Below are 17391 nucleotides of genomic sequence, written 5' to 3'. Positions count from 1 at the left end.
GTTTAATAGAAACGTCTGATTTCAAATTTAAAGCATCTAATCACGACGATCGTGTCTCTTATATTATTATAGCGCTAATGAAACTGCAAGAAGTTACGTATAATACACGCGATGTATTCACGAAAGTTTTCTACGGCGAGAGTTGAAATACTTTCGAGGACCACCGTAGCTTCGATCTATTCCCGTATCTCCATGTGGAACCGGTCTCACGATTCGCAAACATCGTCGCCCAGCTACGCTGAAAGCGCAGACGTGACTGATTAAAATTCCCGGTCAAACACCAGCGGATGAAACTAATCGGTTAGACGTGCTTACCAGAAAGACGTTGCTCGATACAGCGCGTATGTGTTCCCGCGATCGCACCATATTTGTACCGATATCGAGGATACCGAGCTGCGGTGTGCGTCCGTTGCACGTAAACGCAGATCTGGTCGCGTTCCCGTCGACGGGTGTCTGTTGCTCGTGGAATGCTGGAATGCGAAACTCGCGGAGTCGAATTAAAACGTCACCGACCTGTACCGAACTTTACGGAAACATCGTATTCAACGGATTCACCCATTTGCAGAATTCCATTCCTATTCTCGTAAAAATAAAAATCTGATCGTCGCATACGCGTATAGGTGCGGTAGGAATCGAAGTTAGCGGATTTCCCGTTAAATGATCGATAAACCGCGAATTTTTATACGAATTCATACTTTTGACAATGTAATTCAAAAAGTAAAACCTCGGTAGAAAGTTGTTTCACTTTCCAAGAATCGTAGAAAGCTTTGCATATTTTATACATTTTTTCGTATTATGCGCATTCTGCGCGATTTTGTACTTTCAAATTCCCTGTAAATGTGCAAACGTCCACAGTCTAATGATCGGAATACCAGCTGACAGGAATAGGAAACTCGTAGGTGCAGTTCGTCCGCGAATTACATAATGTGCCGGCTCCACGCTTTCTGCCAGTCAATGGAATTTCCGATGGCACGTGGTGCATCGTATCGAGATATCGAGGAACAGAGCGCCGGTTGCAGGTGTATCGGCGATCGGTACCATCGTACGGCAACCAGCCAAGAATGTTAATCAGAAGTTAGCGGGAAATGTGGCACGCGAGCACGATTTAACCGCGAAACGCAGGCTTTCCATCCTGAGTCTTTGATTCTTTGCCATATCAATTTCCTATGTTAACGAGCTTCCTTACGTACGGATAACATTTTTGCAACACGAAGATTATGTACCGTGTTACGCAATAGCGAAATATTATTATCTCGTTAACACCAACAGGTATCGTTACATAGACATAGAAAGTTTCACATTCTGTTGGAATAAAATAAAAGGCTGATATATGAGATAAATTTTTCTCCGACAAGATAACAACTGATTCGTGTTTTAAAGATTTTTCTGTTTGTTTGAAAATGTCTGATACAGCCCGATATAACAGCATATTCCCGGTATTTCCACTATCGATAGAGGATAACAATCTTCCAAAGTCAAGTTCCATCGGAACTATTATCTAAAAATCATGCTACCGTTATATATACATACGCGTTGTGTTTTGTTTATATAGTATTACTCACTGCCACGTCATACTGTAAATTGTTGTTGCGAGTTTCAAACTAATATATCGTACGAAGTCTACGTTCGCAAGTTACATATAATAGGAAAGTATATCTGTTCACATGGTGAAAAAGTTTCATCTAGTATTCCAGTGAAACGCGAAAACGTGCACGGAGGCGGTACCTTTGGTACAAATGGTATTTGGAAATATTTATTCTGACGATATTCTCCGCGATTCCGAGCGACCAAGCGTGACACGCCCGTGCGTCGAACGCGCGAGCGCAGATAACGCGATCGTACGCGGTTTATCAGTGGGTGCGCGTGTTAGAATGTAGAAATCCTTGGATTTGAGCAATCCGGTCGGCTGCGAGGAAACCGCGGATCTGCTCCGGATACGTCCTTTGCACGCGATTCCCTCGTCGAGCACCGGTCAACTATGTAAATCGCCGGCAAACGATCGCCGCTGCGCGTGAAAGTAACGCGCGATTGCGTAAACCGCTAAAATAACCAGGACACGTTTGGCTTCCCTCGCGGGTCCTCCAGTATTTTGTCCTTGATTTTCGAGGTTCCGCCAAATTTGGACCGGACAGTTCGCAAAATGCAACGTGATGTGATGTCATTTGAATTCTCCTCGATCGAATCGTATTTTTGATCATTCGCGAATTTGTGTAGTTCGAAGAAAGAATGAAATAATCCTTGTAGATGTACGCGACGTTTGTCTCTCTTATACCGCAGACTTTGTTACGACGTTAAACATCTTTCTATCTGATGAAACCGAATTTCGATAGAAAAATTCAACGTCCATGCAACCCACGTGTGGAAATTTAGGAGCCGTGTCAAGGTCAACCTAGCGTGTAGCTTCGAAGATTTTATGGCCGTTTTTATGGTAGTTTCGGAGAATTTTAATAAACCACTTTGACGTTACATTCTACACGCCTGAAACTCGAGGGAAATTTAAAAAACACATTTTTCTAAGCTATCGTCAGAACGATATACCTTCCAAGGACTGGAGCTCTAACGATTCAAAGTTTAAGAATCTCGATGCTTACACCTCGAACCGCAAATCGAGCTTTCGAACCTCGAGCCTCGAAGCTTATTTTAACAACGCTATTCCGAAACACGATATTACCTCTCTATCCGATACTTTGATATTAGAAAAGCTATATGAATACACGATCACGTGGTAATAAGATTGCTTGTTTCTCCTGATCCTGGTATCAGCGACCTTCGAAGCAGAAACGCCGAACGACTTAAAAATCTAAAGACGGGTGAACGCAAATCATAAGAGCGCATAGAGATAGACCCACGCCTGGCTATACAGGAATATCTCAATTGCGTAGATTAAAATTCCTACCGGAGTATGCTCGCTCCAGAGTGCCGATAAACGGGAAATGGATGTTTGAAAAAATATTCACCGGTCGGTTTTGCCCAGACCAAACCTTTTCCAACGTTATCGCGACTGGTAGCTAGATTTTATTAGACGTTTCTCTCCTTCCCCGCCTCTGCAATCTGGAATCCCGTGCATTTGGAACGCACGAACGGATCAACGTTCGCGAGATCGCGGGAGCAACGACGCGTGTGGATCGAAAGAGCGACGCGCGTTGCGGAATCGATCCCCTCGACGAGCGCACGAGAGCGTGAACAGTTGGGCTCCGGTAACGCGAGCTAATACGCGCGAATTCCGAATTCGCGCAGAACCAATGGAAATACAAGTCTTCTTGCTTTATTTTCGGGCCATTTTCCAGCGAATCTATCTTCGTCGGAGAATTCTTAGATTGAAGGAAAATAACGAATTACACGCGCACGCAAATACCTAACGTTTAAATCGTAATGAGGCTTAATGAGGCAATTACGTTGCGCAATTTGTAATAGAAGTAAATGCGACGTTAAGGATTGCGCGTGAGTCGAACGCGCGTCTAGAGATTCGTAGTTTCGTTCGATGTCCGCGGCTGCGATTAACGCAATGCGAGTCTTCCGATCGCAAATTGCAGTCTTCGGAATACGGACGTTAACGTCAGTACGACGTTTGTCGTTGAAAGTGGCAGAGTTAGTTAAAGAAATGCAAGTTGGACGATAGCGTGAATTGTCTCCGGTAATATTTATTTAATATTAAAAATAAACCGACAGAACTTTTGCACTCATCTAATAAAATACTTTCACGAAATATAAAAATCTTTACGAATCAACGAAATACCTATCGGACGCAAACCTTATCGAACACGACATAGACGAGAAACTTACAACTTTGAAACGTTTTGCGAGCAGTGTAAAGGACGCTGACGATAACCAACACTCTGTGGCTTGTGTGATTTTAGAGACGGTAAATGGTAGGATGGACAACTGCGGAGGCGGTCAGCGCCTGCCCCCGGACGGGGACGAGTTTCCAGCAGCGTACCAAGAGTTCGGTGGCAACAGCCAGCAGTACCGTTTCGTGACGACGAGCACGGCGACGGCGAGGACGTCGACGATGATCGCGAACGGTCGACTCGTTTGCAATGAGAGCGAATCCTTCATGAACAACGAAGGCTTCAAGTTGCTCGAGAACAACGTGGTCACCGCAACTGGCATTATTTTAGCCGACAACAGGATCACCGGTTTGTCCAATGTGGAGAACGTCTGCCAGGAGGTGAGCAAGATCGAACTGCCGAGCATCGAGATAAACGGCAAGATGAACGTCGAGAACGTTTGTCAAGATACGAGCAACGTATTGGCTCGCGAGGCTCGCGTACTCGAAGACTCGAAGCCGTACATCGCTGATGACTTCGTTAAAAAGGCTACGTCCGTGACCAACTACTCCAGCTACGGGAATCAAGGTGACGCTAACATTCTGGTGTCGGAGAAGAAGATCGAAATCACGGGTTACTATCACAAAGACGTACCCGTTATCGAAGAGGCGCAGGACCATACCGAGAAGGATACCTTGGACACGCCTCCGCCATTGCCGCTCACCGGTAAACTTTCCTTCCGTGTTTTGTCAGTGTATATATTAGATATAGTGTATATATAGAATTGGATTATATATAGAGGCTGATTTTTAGATATTAAATACGCAGACCACAGGGAAAGAACAAGTTCTATGTTATAATGCTAAAACTTTTCTTTCGAATCGATCGTCGAATTAAAGACATTCTGCATTTTGCACCTTGTCGAATATTTGAAAAATATCCATTGTCGCGATATATCGTTACTTGTTTGCAAAATTTCATCGACGTATCGTCTATTTTGTCGCAGACTCGTGTTACTGAATCTAAAAAATTGTTAACTTTTAGAATATTTTAACTATCGACTGCCATCGGAATCAACAAATATGAACTTGCGAGGAAACAAATAATCGATATAATTAGAGCTCGTGCAAAGGAGTTTTATAGATTCTTTATCTGCGATTTTTTCATTCGCGTCATAGTTAGCGTTCGAATAAATAGATTCTGATGGTTCAAGTAGTTCATTTGATCGGATATTAACGAAAATTTAATTCAAATAAATAAAGTTGCTATAAAGTGAATTATACGCTAGAAGTCTGCTTATTTAATTCTATCGAGGGCTAAGTAGTCGATGTAAGCAGTTCATTTAACGAGAATTAGCCTAACGAAAGCCAAATTTCCGTATGACACAATGCATGTCAAATCTCTGTATATATTTTTCGAGTCTCTGCTCACTTTGCTATAGATACTCAACTGTGAACATTCACATAATCTTTAATCACAGATTATCTACATGAATTCTTAGCATGCCATTGTTACTATCTTATCGCATTGCTAAGTATTCGGCATTTCTTTGCTCTTTCAGGTCCGCCCAAGTTAGAGACAATCTGTCCGCCTAAGATAGAGTCCATCTGCCCACCTAAGTCAGAAACTATTAGCTCGCCATACACGAGAAACGCGATCTTAGAATCGACGCCACGAAAATTTTCATTAAACGGCGACCTTCGAAGGCAGGACGACAAGTCTGAACGATCGGTCAGGGACAAGATCGCTATGTTTTCGTCGCAAAGTAGCCTGGATGGTCCTCTGTTCCCTAACTCGGTAGTGGTCGCTGCTGCAACGAACAACGTTAGAAGATTGTCCAAGTACAAGTCCACGGAAGACGTGTGCAGCGACGAGAAAAGCTCTGGTCAGAAGGAGAGAACATCCTTCTTCTCAGACAGAACGCAGAGTTCTTTCGACTTGACAGATTCGGGAAGAAACGTTAGTCAAGATCCTGGGAAGAAGTACAGACGATCGCCAAGTATAACGCAGAGTTCGCCAGTGACATCGCCGACTATTTATACTTCCAAGGCGTTTCCGATCGTTCCACAAAAGCCTGTCACCTCGGCGACGACGCCATTAATCAGCTCGTTTGAAACATCTTCGGTGCCTAAATCACCGGCGAAGAATTATTCGTTGACGACTTCGGGTCAAAATTCTTCGAGTGTCGCGATAAAACCTGTGACATCAACTGCGTTGTCTCGTGCCACCAGTTTCTGTGCGTCGAGTCCGTACGGTCAAGATAGAACTTCCACGCCGAGTGAACTTCCCGCGTCGCCGCAAATTACTAGAACGAATTCGTTAGCGTCTACGTTCAAGAGGCCCAATGAGGATATTAGGAGAACTAGTTGGAATCAGCTGATCGAGCAGAGGAAGAAGTCGATATCGAAACTGAGAGGATTGGTCATTCCTGAAAAAGAAACGATATCGATCGACGCGCCTATCGTTGATTTACCTGAAATCAAGTCGCGAGATTCGATACTGTTGCATCAGGTAAGTCTATTTTTACCGAACCTTAGAAGCTATCGTCGAAAGAAATCAAAATCCTGAAATTTCATCATCGCTTCGCCAAACCTGGCGTCTTTCCTGGAAAAATAGACTTTTAGGTTTTCGCTTGTTAACACTGACATGTAACAAAACTGAAACTTATTTCGATAAAAACGGTGGCGCAAGTCACTCTACTAACAATATTTGTTCTTGGAAAAATTCTCCATTATAAACACACAATATGTAATTTTTCAAAATACGCAACATCTCTCCTCGAATTTACCTTATTTACCGAAGATAAATCTATCTCCGTGGCAAATGCAAAGCGATATTATATTCAGAACGAATCAGAACATTTCCCGTCCTTTACAGCTACCAAAAGTGAACATCCAGGACAAGTGGGGTTCTCAGAGTTCCTTGGCGAGCAACGCGAGCACGGCCAGTGTGCCCTTGAAAGCGACCACTTCCTTCAAGATGCCAGCTCCTCAGATACACTCCAAGTACTCGCCAGCCTTCAAAAGGAAGAGCCTCGCGGTATACGGCTCTTCTTCCAGCAATTCCTCGATAAACAGTGCTACGAAAAGCCCCTCAACAACTACAACCACCTCTACACCGCCGCTCTCCGAACCTCCGAAAAGCTTAGAGAGCATTTGCAGTCCAACGCGAAGCGATTACAGTTTCGAATTCGCGTCTACAGCCAGTTCACCAGAGGGATTACGTAACAGGCCCAAAATGACGCAGAGAAAGACCAGGATGGATTACGACGACTCGGACAATGATTCGGCAGTTAGTAGCTCGCAGAGTAGCATTTCTCGAGGCTTCAGTCCACCAATGTCACCGGTTCCCTCGGAACGATCTACGGTTTCGTCAGAGAGATCCTACGTTTCTACGGAAGCCAACTATCCACGGCGATCTCTCGTCATGGACAGCCCGACTAGAACTTACGCGAGAGATACAAGCGCAGAATACCCTGCCAGATCCAATATCATAAGCGACAGAGCCTTCATCTCCGAGAGATCTTCGTCGAGTAGTAGCAGCTCCGGTCTTAGATCGCCAACGACAGATTCAAACTCCAGGAACTCTCAGATACCTCAGAGGCAATTGAAACGATCCAACAGTACTGACACCAATTGTAGCACATCTTCGACTCTCACTTCTGGATCTCAGGCGAGCGCCGAGTCTCTGTCCAGAAGAGTACTCAAACCGCAGAGCGTAGAAGCTATCAATCGCAAGAATATTCTGGCTAGCGCTAGGTGTAGGAGCGGCAGGGATCTCAATGGATCCCCATTGATTCAGAGGAAATTTTCTGACGATGAATGTCGATCAACGATCACTGAGAACGGTGAAAACAGCTATCAGAAAAATCGTGTCAAGGATACAGTTTCAGGTACACAGGATGTGAAGATCGCGTATATAGAGGTAACAGACTCGTTTGGAGAGGATGATTCTTTCGAGAAGAATACCGAAGAGTCGAAGCTGCCTTCGAAGAGGAACGTAACGTCCTCGACCGTGAGGCAGTCGAAGTTCGAGATAATAGAACCTTCGAATGATTTGAAAATGTGGGTTCGTACAGAGGCGAAAGCTTTGGTTAAATCACCCGAAGAAAAAATGGTTAATAAAACAGAAAAGAAATCTCCTGACGTCGATATTAGCGCCGTAGATAACGGTTTGAAGAACAATAAGTCTGCCATAATCGAGGAGCAACAATTCAGCTCGATCGATCTGTCGTCGACCAATAGACGAAAACAAGGGAACGAAAACGAATCTGGACTGCTGCAAGTATCGAAACAGCGATCTCCTCCTAGCATACCTCCTAAGAAACCTGCCGAAGATCAAAACGATCTTCTGACGATCCTGACGACGAAGAGTAGATCTAGGTCGGCGATACACGTGGATGATGGAAGTTTTGGTCGATCGAAGAGTCAGATGAGCCTGGAAGATATTCTGAGCGCGAAAGCAGACACGAAACTTCGAGCTCAAAGTGGCGAAACAAGAACCGAAAGAAGCAGCACTCTCTCCAACGTTCAGAACAGATCGCTGTGGGAACCTAAGGACAATCGATACATCAGAAGAAGCTCGTCGATGTTAAGCGAATACTGGAACGAGGATAAACCATTCTCGAAGATGGGAACGTTGGGAAAGTCGAGAGTAACTGACAACAGCGGAGACGAAATGGCAGAAGCGGAAAAGTCGAAATCGTTGCTATCGAAAATACCAACGACGAGAAATCTTGGTCGAAGAAGCATCAGTGTCACGGACATGAAGAAGGCTCTGGAAGTGAATAGCCCCACCAGCCCGCAACAAACTACTGTAGCTACTCATAACCGATTTCCCAGTTTGGACAGCAGCGTGGACGGAAATGTGTCTCCGGTTGGAACCGATGTCGACACAGACAGATGCTGCAGCGAGCAGTTTGGAAGTATCAGTTCGTTGGCCAGTAGCACCAGCTTGATTTCGCAACAGGAATTAGCGCAGCTAGTAGAAGAGGCGAGTCTCGAAGAAGTTCGGGGTGCTCACGATGTGATCGTTGTCTTACTTCATAAGGAGAATCCAACCGGTAGCGTTGGTATCACTCTAGCCGGAGGGGCGGATTGTGAAATTAAAGAAATCACGATTCATCGAGTACTGGCTCATTCTATCGCTGACAAGGATGGCCGTGTGCAGAGGGGAGATAGGATTCTAAGTATAAATGGCAGAGGCACGCAGGGTCTCACGCACAGGGAAAGCATAACGGTGCTCAAGCAACCCAGATCGGAAGTTGTTTTAGTTGTTTCTCGGGCGAGGTCAGAGGAAGGATGCAAATTGAAATCACGGACCGCGAGTGTCGAAACTATTATCGAAGGTAATTTTGATGGAATTGCGCTATAGGTAATTAATATATTGCGGATTTTAAAGGGAATGGTTCACCGCACAAGGTACATCGCCGTAGGAAAAAGTTGGATTTCGAAATTACTTTTCCATAAAAAGTTCCTCTATATTCGACGTACCTACGATGTCATATTTAATATGAGAAACAAATTTCTGTATAAATCTTACTGTTTCAGTTGATAGAAATATTTATAAAAATATAAATTCGCATAAATATCCGCAGTCTAGCAATTTTAAGAGATACGTTTAATTCGTAATAACCAAGAACGCTTTTTTTCATAGGATTCGAGACAAACGACACCTCAGAGGACACCGCGTGGGGTCCGCCGTCAGTTGTAGCGGTTTATAAGGATGGAACTGGTTTGGGATTCAGTCTCGAAGGCGGTAGAGACAGCCCCCTTGGGGATAGACCGTTACTGATCAAGAAAATATTTACCGGTATGTTTTATATTTTAGATTTGTCTCTTATATTTATAACTTTGAAATCTAATAAATATATTACGATATAGGAGGTGCTGCCGAAAAAACAGGTGCCTTGAAAGCAGGGGACCAGTTATTAGAAGTGAATGGATACGATGTGACACGCATGTCAAGAATCGAAGCATGGTCCCTCATGAAAAAACTACACGACGGCGAAGTAAACCTCCTAGTCAGGCACCCTGCCACCAAATCGTCGTGAATGATAGTCGAATAAAAGTAATCGTTCCGAACGAATCATCATGACTGCATAAATGTAACGTTATTACGAAACAACAAATTTCGAATGTGAGAAACGTAATGATTTCGTAGCAGGAAATTTTTATGTTGAAATCGAAGGATACGATGTGTGTACCGTTTCGACGATCTCCTGATACATTCTCATGTTCGAAATCACAATGTATCGCGTACTTAGTTTGTCTTTCCGTATTCTCAAAAAATAACAAACATTTTGTTGGAAACTACTTACAATTAGGATTCACATATTGTGCTTATATGTATGAATATCAAGATAGCATTGTTAAGTAATTATTTGAAAAATCTCAGTCCACTAGGAGATTTCTTTTTTTAATGTCGTACCATCGAGTACGATGTGTAACGTTTGTTTGCATACATTTCATTATTGTAAAGAAAGGAATGCGTTTCCCAATCACTTACTATTAGTCTGCATTATAAGCTTAATCCAAGAAATAACGTGCATATAAATATGCATTCATCTTATGATTTTGTTTAATACAATGTTATGAAATAAATGAAGAAAAATGATTTGTAAATAAGAATAACGTGCAAAAATTTGAAATGCAATTGTTCTAGAAATATGGCATATATAATATAAAAAAAGAAATGTTAATATAATGCATTACTAAAGTATTTAAATGTAGACTGACATTTGTTTCTAGATCGCGTTTGTTAAAAATCATGCTGTGATATGTATGTATGTTAATATGAAAGTAATAAGCATTAATAAAAGCGGCTTGTCCTTAACGAATCCTTTAATAAACAATAATTCTACAAAAAACATTTTACCTTAGAATATTTGGAAAAAAAAATTTAATTATTTGATTTTAGAAACATTGTCAACATGTTTCACGAAACAAGATATCGTAATCTAATTTTGTTTTCACAACACGATTAGGACTATAAAGGTGTTTTTCAAACTGTATTATATTATAGCTTTACTTTCAACCAAGTTTACAGTAACGAAATAAAGATTTAAAAACGTCTTAAAGATCACTTTTATATATACAATAAAAAAGATTAATACGTTACATATATTTAGAAAAATTAATACCAATAATATTTCTTTGGTACGCGATCCTCCACAATTCCCATTTTATCCATAATATCCATTTCAAATGTCTTCAATTCTGCCTATAAATCAATGAAAATCAATAATACACTCCCCTACTGACATAATTTTATTATATTGCAGGTTGTACATACTTCGAATGTTAATTCCTTTACATCATCTTCAGTAGTATCTTTAGGTTCTTCAGCATACATATCTGGAGTTTTGTAATCTACAGTTTCTTGACTTGATACAGGTATGGGAATAATTCTGCCACTTCTAAGAGACACTCTTACATGTTCACCATCCTCTGTATATCTCCATTCTATTGCAGTCCCTTTCCTAAAATAAATTAAATGTTTAAAGCTATAAACAGCAAGCTACATATATACATATATATATGTATATATGTATATATATATATGTATATATACATATATACATATTTCTCGGTATTCTATTACACTTACAAATCTGAAGGATCTACTAATTGCACTTGCGTTGTAACTAATAGTGGTTGTTCTACACGGAAGTAAATTCCAGGAAAATCTTTACTTTTCCTCTGTACTATTACTTTTGTATTTAATCCATGAACAATAACCCAATTTCTTTCCTGTATAATATCATGTACTATTCCTTGTTTTCCCTTATCAGGACCAGCTAAGAGTTCCACCTAAAAAATAAAATTTTAATATCAAAGCCTTTTATATAATACATATAGATACATACACGATCACCACGAAAGAAACTCCAATTTTTTATCGGTTCAATTGGTGGGCAAAATCTACGTTTCACAACCCAATTCTCATACTGAAAATATGTTGTCCATGGTCGATGAATAGAATAGTACAACTTCTTATTTTGTACTATTTTACGTTTAAGAAATTGTGGTTTGCCAGGTGGAGGTTCCCACAATACCTATACATATAAAATATTATTTTCTAATTTAAATACCATATAAATATAAGATACAGTAAATATTAATACAAAACAAATTCACGTACACGTTCTGAGACACGTTTTATGTAGCGGTCTGGTAAATTCGCATATTTTTTCGACCATTCACCTAACTTTCCAAATAGAATAGTTGTGAGCCTCATTACTTGCAATTATATATTAAGTAGAAATTAAAAAATATTGACACTGTAAAATCTCTTATAATATAATGAAAATCTTAGTTTTCTACTATCTTAAACATAAATAGATAACATATCCTAAATTATGTGAATAACCTTCGAGAATCTGCGATAAATAGAGCTGAACCTAACGGGCCAAAAATTTAATCGATTTGTAATAAATGCGCACACTAGATGGCAAGATGAGTCACGTAAGCACATACTTAAAGATGATCTATCTTAACTATTGTGTTTCATGGGTATTAATTCATGGAGTCTCAAAATTTAAATTCAACTAAGTCAATATCTTTCGTACATTTTGTACCATTATATGTTAGAATAAATAAACATTTGTATTTTCTTTTTCCTAGGAAATAGATAGAGTTTTATATATTCAAAATTTGTCCTAAATACATTCCTATTGAACATATTCTGAAGTGAATACAGTTGTAAACGTAACTTCATTTCATGTTGCCATTTATTTAGATTTTTCTACCGCCATATTTAAAAGAAAAAACATTAACTTACATAAATGTATCATAAGTTATAAATTGTACATATATATGTAATATAAAGGTAAAAATTTACAAAGCGGTGTAATATTATAACGATACTCGTTAAATAGAGGATAATATTATATAACTGAATACGTTGCTAGTATTACATAGATTGTACAGAATAATAGGTTATACTTTATATATACGTAAAGTAGCAGAGCAATATGCTATTTCGGTTGAAAAAATGTGTACTTCATACACAGATGCGACAATTCGTAATATTTCATACGAATAATAAAACTCAATTAAAAATGAAAACGATCTACCATTGGGGAGAACCAAAATACTCAAATATAATAAATCCAAGTCTTAACATACGTAGATTACTACATTCTAAAAATCAAAACAGTTTGCCACCATTAATGTTTGGATATCCTAAGGAATGGAATGTTTTTGAAACGATGCAGTTATATTATATTTTTTATTCATCTATTGATCCAGAGTTTCGTTTACAAGATTTTATGAGAGGAGCTCATCAGGTATATATTTATTGATGTGTCATTTAAAAAAGCTAGTACTGTGTAAAAAAAAAATACAACATTGAACAAAATAAACAGTGCATTGATCTAATTGCCCTTTAATAATATGGATATATATTTCAATAGTACTTATATGTAATGTCGAATATAAAATTACATATTTAATAAAGCTGTAGCAAGGAACGTTTTCTAGGCAATGGTAGCAATATCTACAGCTTTAAATACGCAAGACTACGAAGCATTGAATGGTATGGTAAAAGAAAAAGCTATAAAAATATTAAGACACAGAGTTGATCGCCTAACTCCAAAACAACGGGAGCTACTTATTGTTGATGAGGAATCTTTTATATTTATTCCTTATTTCATAAAATTAAAAAGGAATAAAGGTAAACTCATGCTATAATAATAATCATATTTTTGCTGTTATTTTTTTACTTGATACAATTATGCTATAGATAGCAACGATGCAGTTGTTCAAATAGGAACACAGGGATTGTTTCTGAAAAATATTCTGGATATGGGTTCATATGTGCATATTCATTATATATTTGAAAGGATGTATAAAAATGGAGTAGGAAGTGAATGGATTGTAAGGCTAGTAAGTCATACATCATTGTGTTAGATTTTTACTATTATATAATTAAATAATTAAATAAAATTTTTATCTCGATATAAATTATTAGTTATACATTTTATAGCAGATATTTTTATTTTTTTTTTTTTTTTTTGTAAGTCACAGTGTGCATGTATATTGAGAGAAGAGAATTTTGTTTGATAGTTCTATAAATATGTAAATTATTTTAAACAGAATATATAAAGTTTTTTAAAATGTATTCTCTATATTATGTTTAATTACTTGTATTGTATTTTTCTCTGGGTTTCTTTCCTCAAATATTTACAAGTTTCAGTAGAGAGGGTATGTAATCTTTTATATGCAATACTGTAGCACCAATAGGGATACCATCTTTTGATACAGAAATCACCAGTGGTCCCTGTAACAAAAATCTATATAAAGATTACTGTAATTAAGTAATTATTAAATTACTTCATATAAAAGTATTTTCATATTAAGTAGAAAGTAGATACCTCATTGATTTGGGGATTATGAATCCAACACTCTTTCTCGTGTTGATCTTGAAATAAATTATTTCGCTTTGCAGGAATAGAATTAAAAAAATTAATTTCAACATTTGGTAAATCAAGTACTTTGATTCTTACTATATTTAAATATGGTTCCATAAATAGTGAAATTTTAACTCTACTGCACATACTTGCTTGTTTAAACAGTACATTTATTGTCTGAGCTGAATACGATATAAGTTTACTTAAGTAATTAATGATATCTGGACGTTTGTCTACAATATATAAAATATATATTAAAACAATAGTTAAAAAACATTTCTATTTATGAATACATGATGAACTAAACTAAAATTACTTTTATAAGTAGCATCAGTAAGACGAAATGGTTTTGTAACAGAGACAGCAAACATTGGAATTTGATTCCGTTCTTTTCCTTTAAAACAGCTATCAATTGCTGCAAATATTTGTTGTAACATATATACTTTGCAAATATGAAATATAAGATAAGTTTATATGTGTATACACGCATTATATGTGTTGTATTAACAACTTACATTTTCCTACTTCTTCAAATAATTTTGTAACAGTTATATCTTTATTAATATATTCGCTGAGATGTTCCATATATAAACCATATTTACAATTTAATTTCTCATAACTAGGTCGATGACTAGATGTAGAGTATGCTTGAATTAAATTTCTAAGATTCTTCTTGCTTTTATACACATTCACTATTGGTACCTCATGGTATATCTCAGGATTAAATTCTCTAAAAATAAACATATAAACACAAATAAACATACATTACATTCTCTAAAAACAAACGTTAAGTATAAAGATAAAGAATGAAAATGGAAAGAATGAAAAAAAGGTTAAAAAGTTACTTTGAAGGTAAAGTTTGACACATATCTAAAATAACAATTAATAGTTCAGGATCATTCTCAAGAAATGCAGACAATAGTTCACTTTCACATATTGCGTCTTTCCTTAAATATGTTTCTGGAGCATCTGTTGCAAGCATATAACTTTCTTGCATTTTAAAACCATGTCCAGCAAAATAGAATAAGCCTATATAAACAGAAGAATAATTTAAGCAATAATGTATTTTCTAATTTATACTTTTTACATCGTACCGTACACTCCTTCAACTAAGGCTTTGCTAAATATTTTTATTGCATTTTTCATTTGAGTAATTGTCAAATTGAGGAGACAAATTACTTCAAATCCTATTTCTTTAAGAAGATTACCAATGCATGCAGCATCATTTTTAGATGTCAAAAGACATTCATGGTTCTCATACTCTTCATTTGCAATGACCAAAGCTATTTTTGCAACTGCTTTAAATTTTGGAAAATCCATCTATATGAAAATGTAATTAATAAATTAAGATATAATGATAAAATGTTAATGAAATCATTATCCATCTTTACCATTACACGAGTTCTTTGCGTATAAATTTCACTGATATCGTTATAAATATAACAATAATATTTTCCTTCATCCTTCAAACTAAATTGTTTTACCTAAAATCATACTTTAATAAAGCAGACATTATTCAATATTGTTAGAGAAATAACAGTAGTTTGCATTACATGCAAAATGTTAGATGTTTCTCCTTCTAGTTTAGTATTGTCATGGAACCATTGGTAACGTGGTTTGGAATAACTATTGGCTTTACACTGAATTGTAAAATTTTCACCTTCTTTAACCTCTAAAAGTGGCTGTGGTTGTTCTTCTATCACAACAGGTGTAGAAAAAATTTGTACAGTTATAGCCTTTGAAGTCAAAGTTGATATGAGAGTTCCATCATTTTTAATTTGAAATACCTTACATCTATATTCTCCTGCTTGAGAAGCACTTTGGAATAAATAAAATAAATGTTACAATGACATAATAACGAATAAAAGTATACAAACATTTTTCCTAAAAATGTACCTAACTATAATAAAATCAAGCACATCAGAAGTACAGTGTTGTAATTCATTATTATTATGATACCACATGTAATTTGGTAATGGCATCCCAACAGCTTTACAGCATAGATGAAGACGATGACCAAATAATACTTTCAAAATGCTAGTTTGAAATTCCTCTGTTGGATGCGTAATAATGCTCAAAGGTTCTAAGAGCATTAGTATTCAGGAAATAGTAAGTTTATAATTTTTCAAATAAATAGGTCACAATAAATATTATCATACCTGGATCAGATATAATTGAAAGAATGCTATAAAGCTTGCAGTCGCTTAATAAAGTATGTAAAATCTCTATAGTACACATTTTAATACTTAATTCAGAAAGTAGCTTTTGTCCAGGAGAATCATTTGGATGTTTGATCTCGTTTAAAGATTGTATCCACAGATTACTGTACATAAAACGTATGCAATAAAATGATATATTTTAAATTATAATATCTTGTACTTTTTAAATACTACTGTTTTCTTACCATGGATATTGAAGCTCTTCAGCTACATGATTTGCTAATGTTATCCAAGCTGCGTCTTTATTCAATGCATTAACTATCTCATTGTATACAGTTACTGGTAAACATTCAATATACGTGTCTTTATCAAAATGAGTCATTTTTATGAAATTTATATTTCATATATTTACTGTGAGAAAACGGTGAAAGTAAAACACTGTATCACATATACGATAACATTTTTACAATTTAAGGCATAAAATGTGATAATAACCATAATTAAGTTAACATTTTAATATAATTTCAGTTTATAGTCCTCTTTTTACTCATACAACAATTTTTACATATACAAGGAAAATGTAACATAATTGTAATCCATAATGATCTTCGCAAATATACAATCGATGATATCCTGTTCTCGATCGATACAGCAGAAGCGAAAAACAGTACAAAAATTATATATCAATTATACATGCGAAAAAAGATTATATTAGTTAAATTTCATGTAAAGAAGATATACAAGGTATAACTAACTATAGAGAGAAATTTTTCATATACATAAAATAACCTCATATCGTTCAGTATAAATATTTATTCGTTTAAAATAACATAATAAGTACAAATAAATATAAACAATACGTATATTTGCTAATACGCAAAGGGAGGAATCGCAAGAGCTAATGTAACATATTTCGAAACAAATAAAAAGTAAACAATCTTTCACTGATTTACGTTTATGAACATGTGGTAATAAAACATGGATGTTAATCTGTTTTATCTACAGCGTAGTACATTGCAAGACCAAACGAAAGAGCGAGCTTTTTGGAACACCC

The 17391-nt window shown here is 37.0% G+C and overlaps 4 protein-coding genes across 6 annotated transcripts in view; 2 read left to right on the top strand and 2 right to left on the bottom strand.

The window, feature by feature from the left end:
- Positions 1 to 10601, top strand: part of LOC126918870 (serine-rich adhesin for platelets) — a 61719-nt gene extending 51118 nt beyond the window's left edge. For both annotated transcript variants that reach the window (XM_050727323.1, XM_050727322.1), the window contains 5 exons: positions 3858 to 4493; positions 5329 to 6278; positions 6645 to 9114; positions 9423 to 9578; positions 9650 to 10601. In XM_050727323.1, the coding sequence (XP_050583280.1) occupies positions 3858 to 4493; positions 5329 to 6278; positions 6645 to 9114; positions 9423 to 9578; positions 9650 to 9819 (4382 nt within the window). In that variant the 3' untranslated portion in view covers positions 9820 to 10601. The remainder of the gene's footprint in view (positions 1 to 3857; positions 4494 to 5328; positions 6279 to 6644; positions 9115 to 9422; positions 9579 to 9649) is intronic.
- A 162-nt stretch (positions 10602 to 10763) lies between these two features.
- LOC126918908 (probable 39S ribosomal protein L24, mitochondrial) lies at positions 10764 to 12122 on the bottom strand. The gene is made up of 5 exons (XM_050727468.1): positions 11910 to 12122; positions 11635 to 11823; positions 11376 to 11578; positions 11061 to 11247; positions 10764 to 10988 (listed from the first exon to the last, which is right to left on the bottom strand). Exons 1-5 carry the CDS (start codon positions 12003 to 12005, stop codon positions 10902 to 10904), a joined length of 762 nt encoding a protein of 253 aa, XP_050583425.1. The 5' UTR covers positions 12006 to 12122; the 3' UTR covers positions 10764 to 10901.
- Positions 12123 to 12419: 297 nt separating this feature from the next.
- Positions 12420 to 13889, top strand: LOC126918911 (uncharacterized). Its single transcript, XM_050727472.1, has 3 exons — positions 12420 to 13056; positions 13250 to 13442; positions 13512 to 13889. Exons 1-3 carry the CDS (start codon positions 12742 to 12744, stop codon positions 13676 to 13678), a joined length of 675 nt encoding a protein of 224 aa, XP_050583429.1. The 5' UTR covers positions 12420 to 12741; the 3' UTR covers positions 13679 to 13889.
- On the bottom strand, positions 13670 to 17344 carry LOC126918889 (mucosa-associated lymphoid tissue lymphoma translocation protein 1-like). Of its 2 annotated transcripts, XM_050727423.1 has the most exons (12): positions 16833 to 17344; positions 16583 to 16748; positions 16338 to 16501; positions 16075 to 16261; positions 15732 to 15996; positions 15570 to 15662; positions 15273 to 15498; positions 15024 to 15207; positions 14694 to 14908; positions 14495 to 14593; positions 14143 to 14411; positions 13670 to 14061 (listed from the first exon to the last, which is right to left on the bottom strand). In XM_050727423.1, exons 2-12 carry the CDS (start codon positions 16717 to 16719, stop codon positions 13909 to 13911), a joined length of 1992 nt encoding a protein of 663 aa, XP_050583380.1. In that variant the 5' UTR covers positions 16720 to 16748; positions 16833 to 17344; the 3' UTR covers positions 13670 to 13908. The 2 variants fall into 2 exon arrangements, with proteins under 2 accessions (XP_050583380.1, XP_050583381.1); XM_050727424.1 differs by having other exon boundaries at positions 13670 to 14048; positions 16583 to 17344.
- Between the last annotated feature and the right edge of the window lie 47 nt (positions 17345 to 17391).

The sequence above is a fragment of the Bombus affinis genome, chromosome 7 (genome assembly GCF_024516045.1).
Source record: "Bombus affinis isolate iyBomAffi1 chromosome 7, iyBomAffi1.2, whole genome shotgun sequence".
NCBI classification, from domain to species: domain Eukaryota; kingdom Metazoa; phylum Arthropoda; class Insecta; order Hymenoptera; family Apidae; genus Bombus; species Bombus affinis.
Note: the sequence above shows the minus strand (reverse complement) of the source record. Positions and strands in the feature narration are given on the sequence as shown.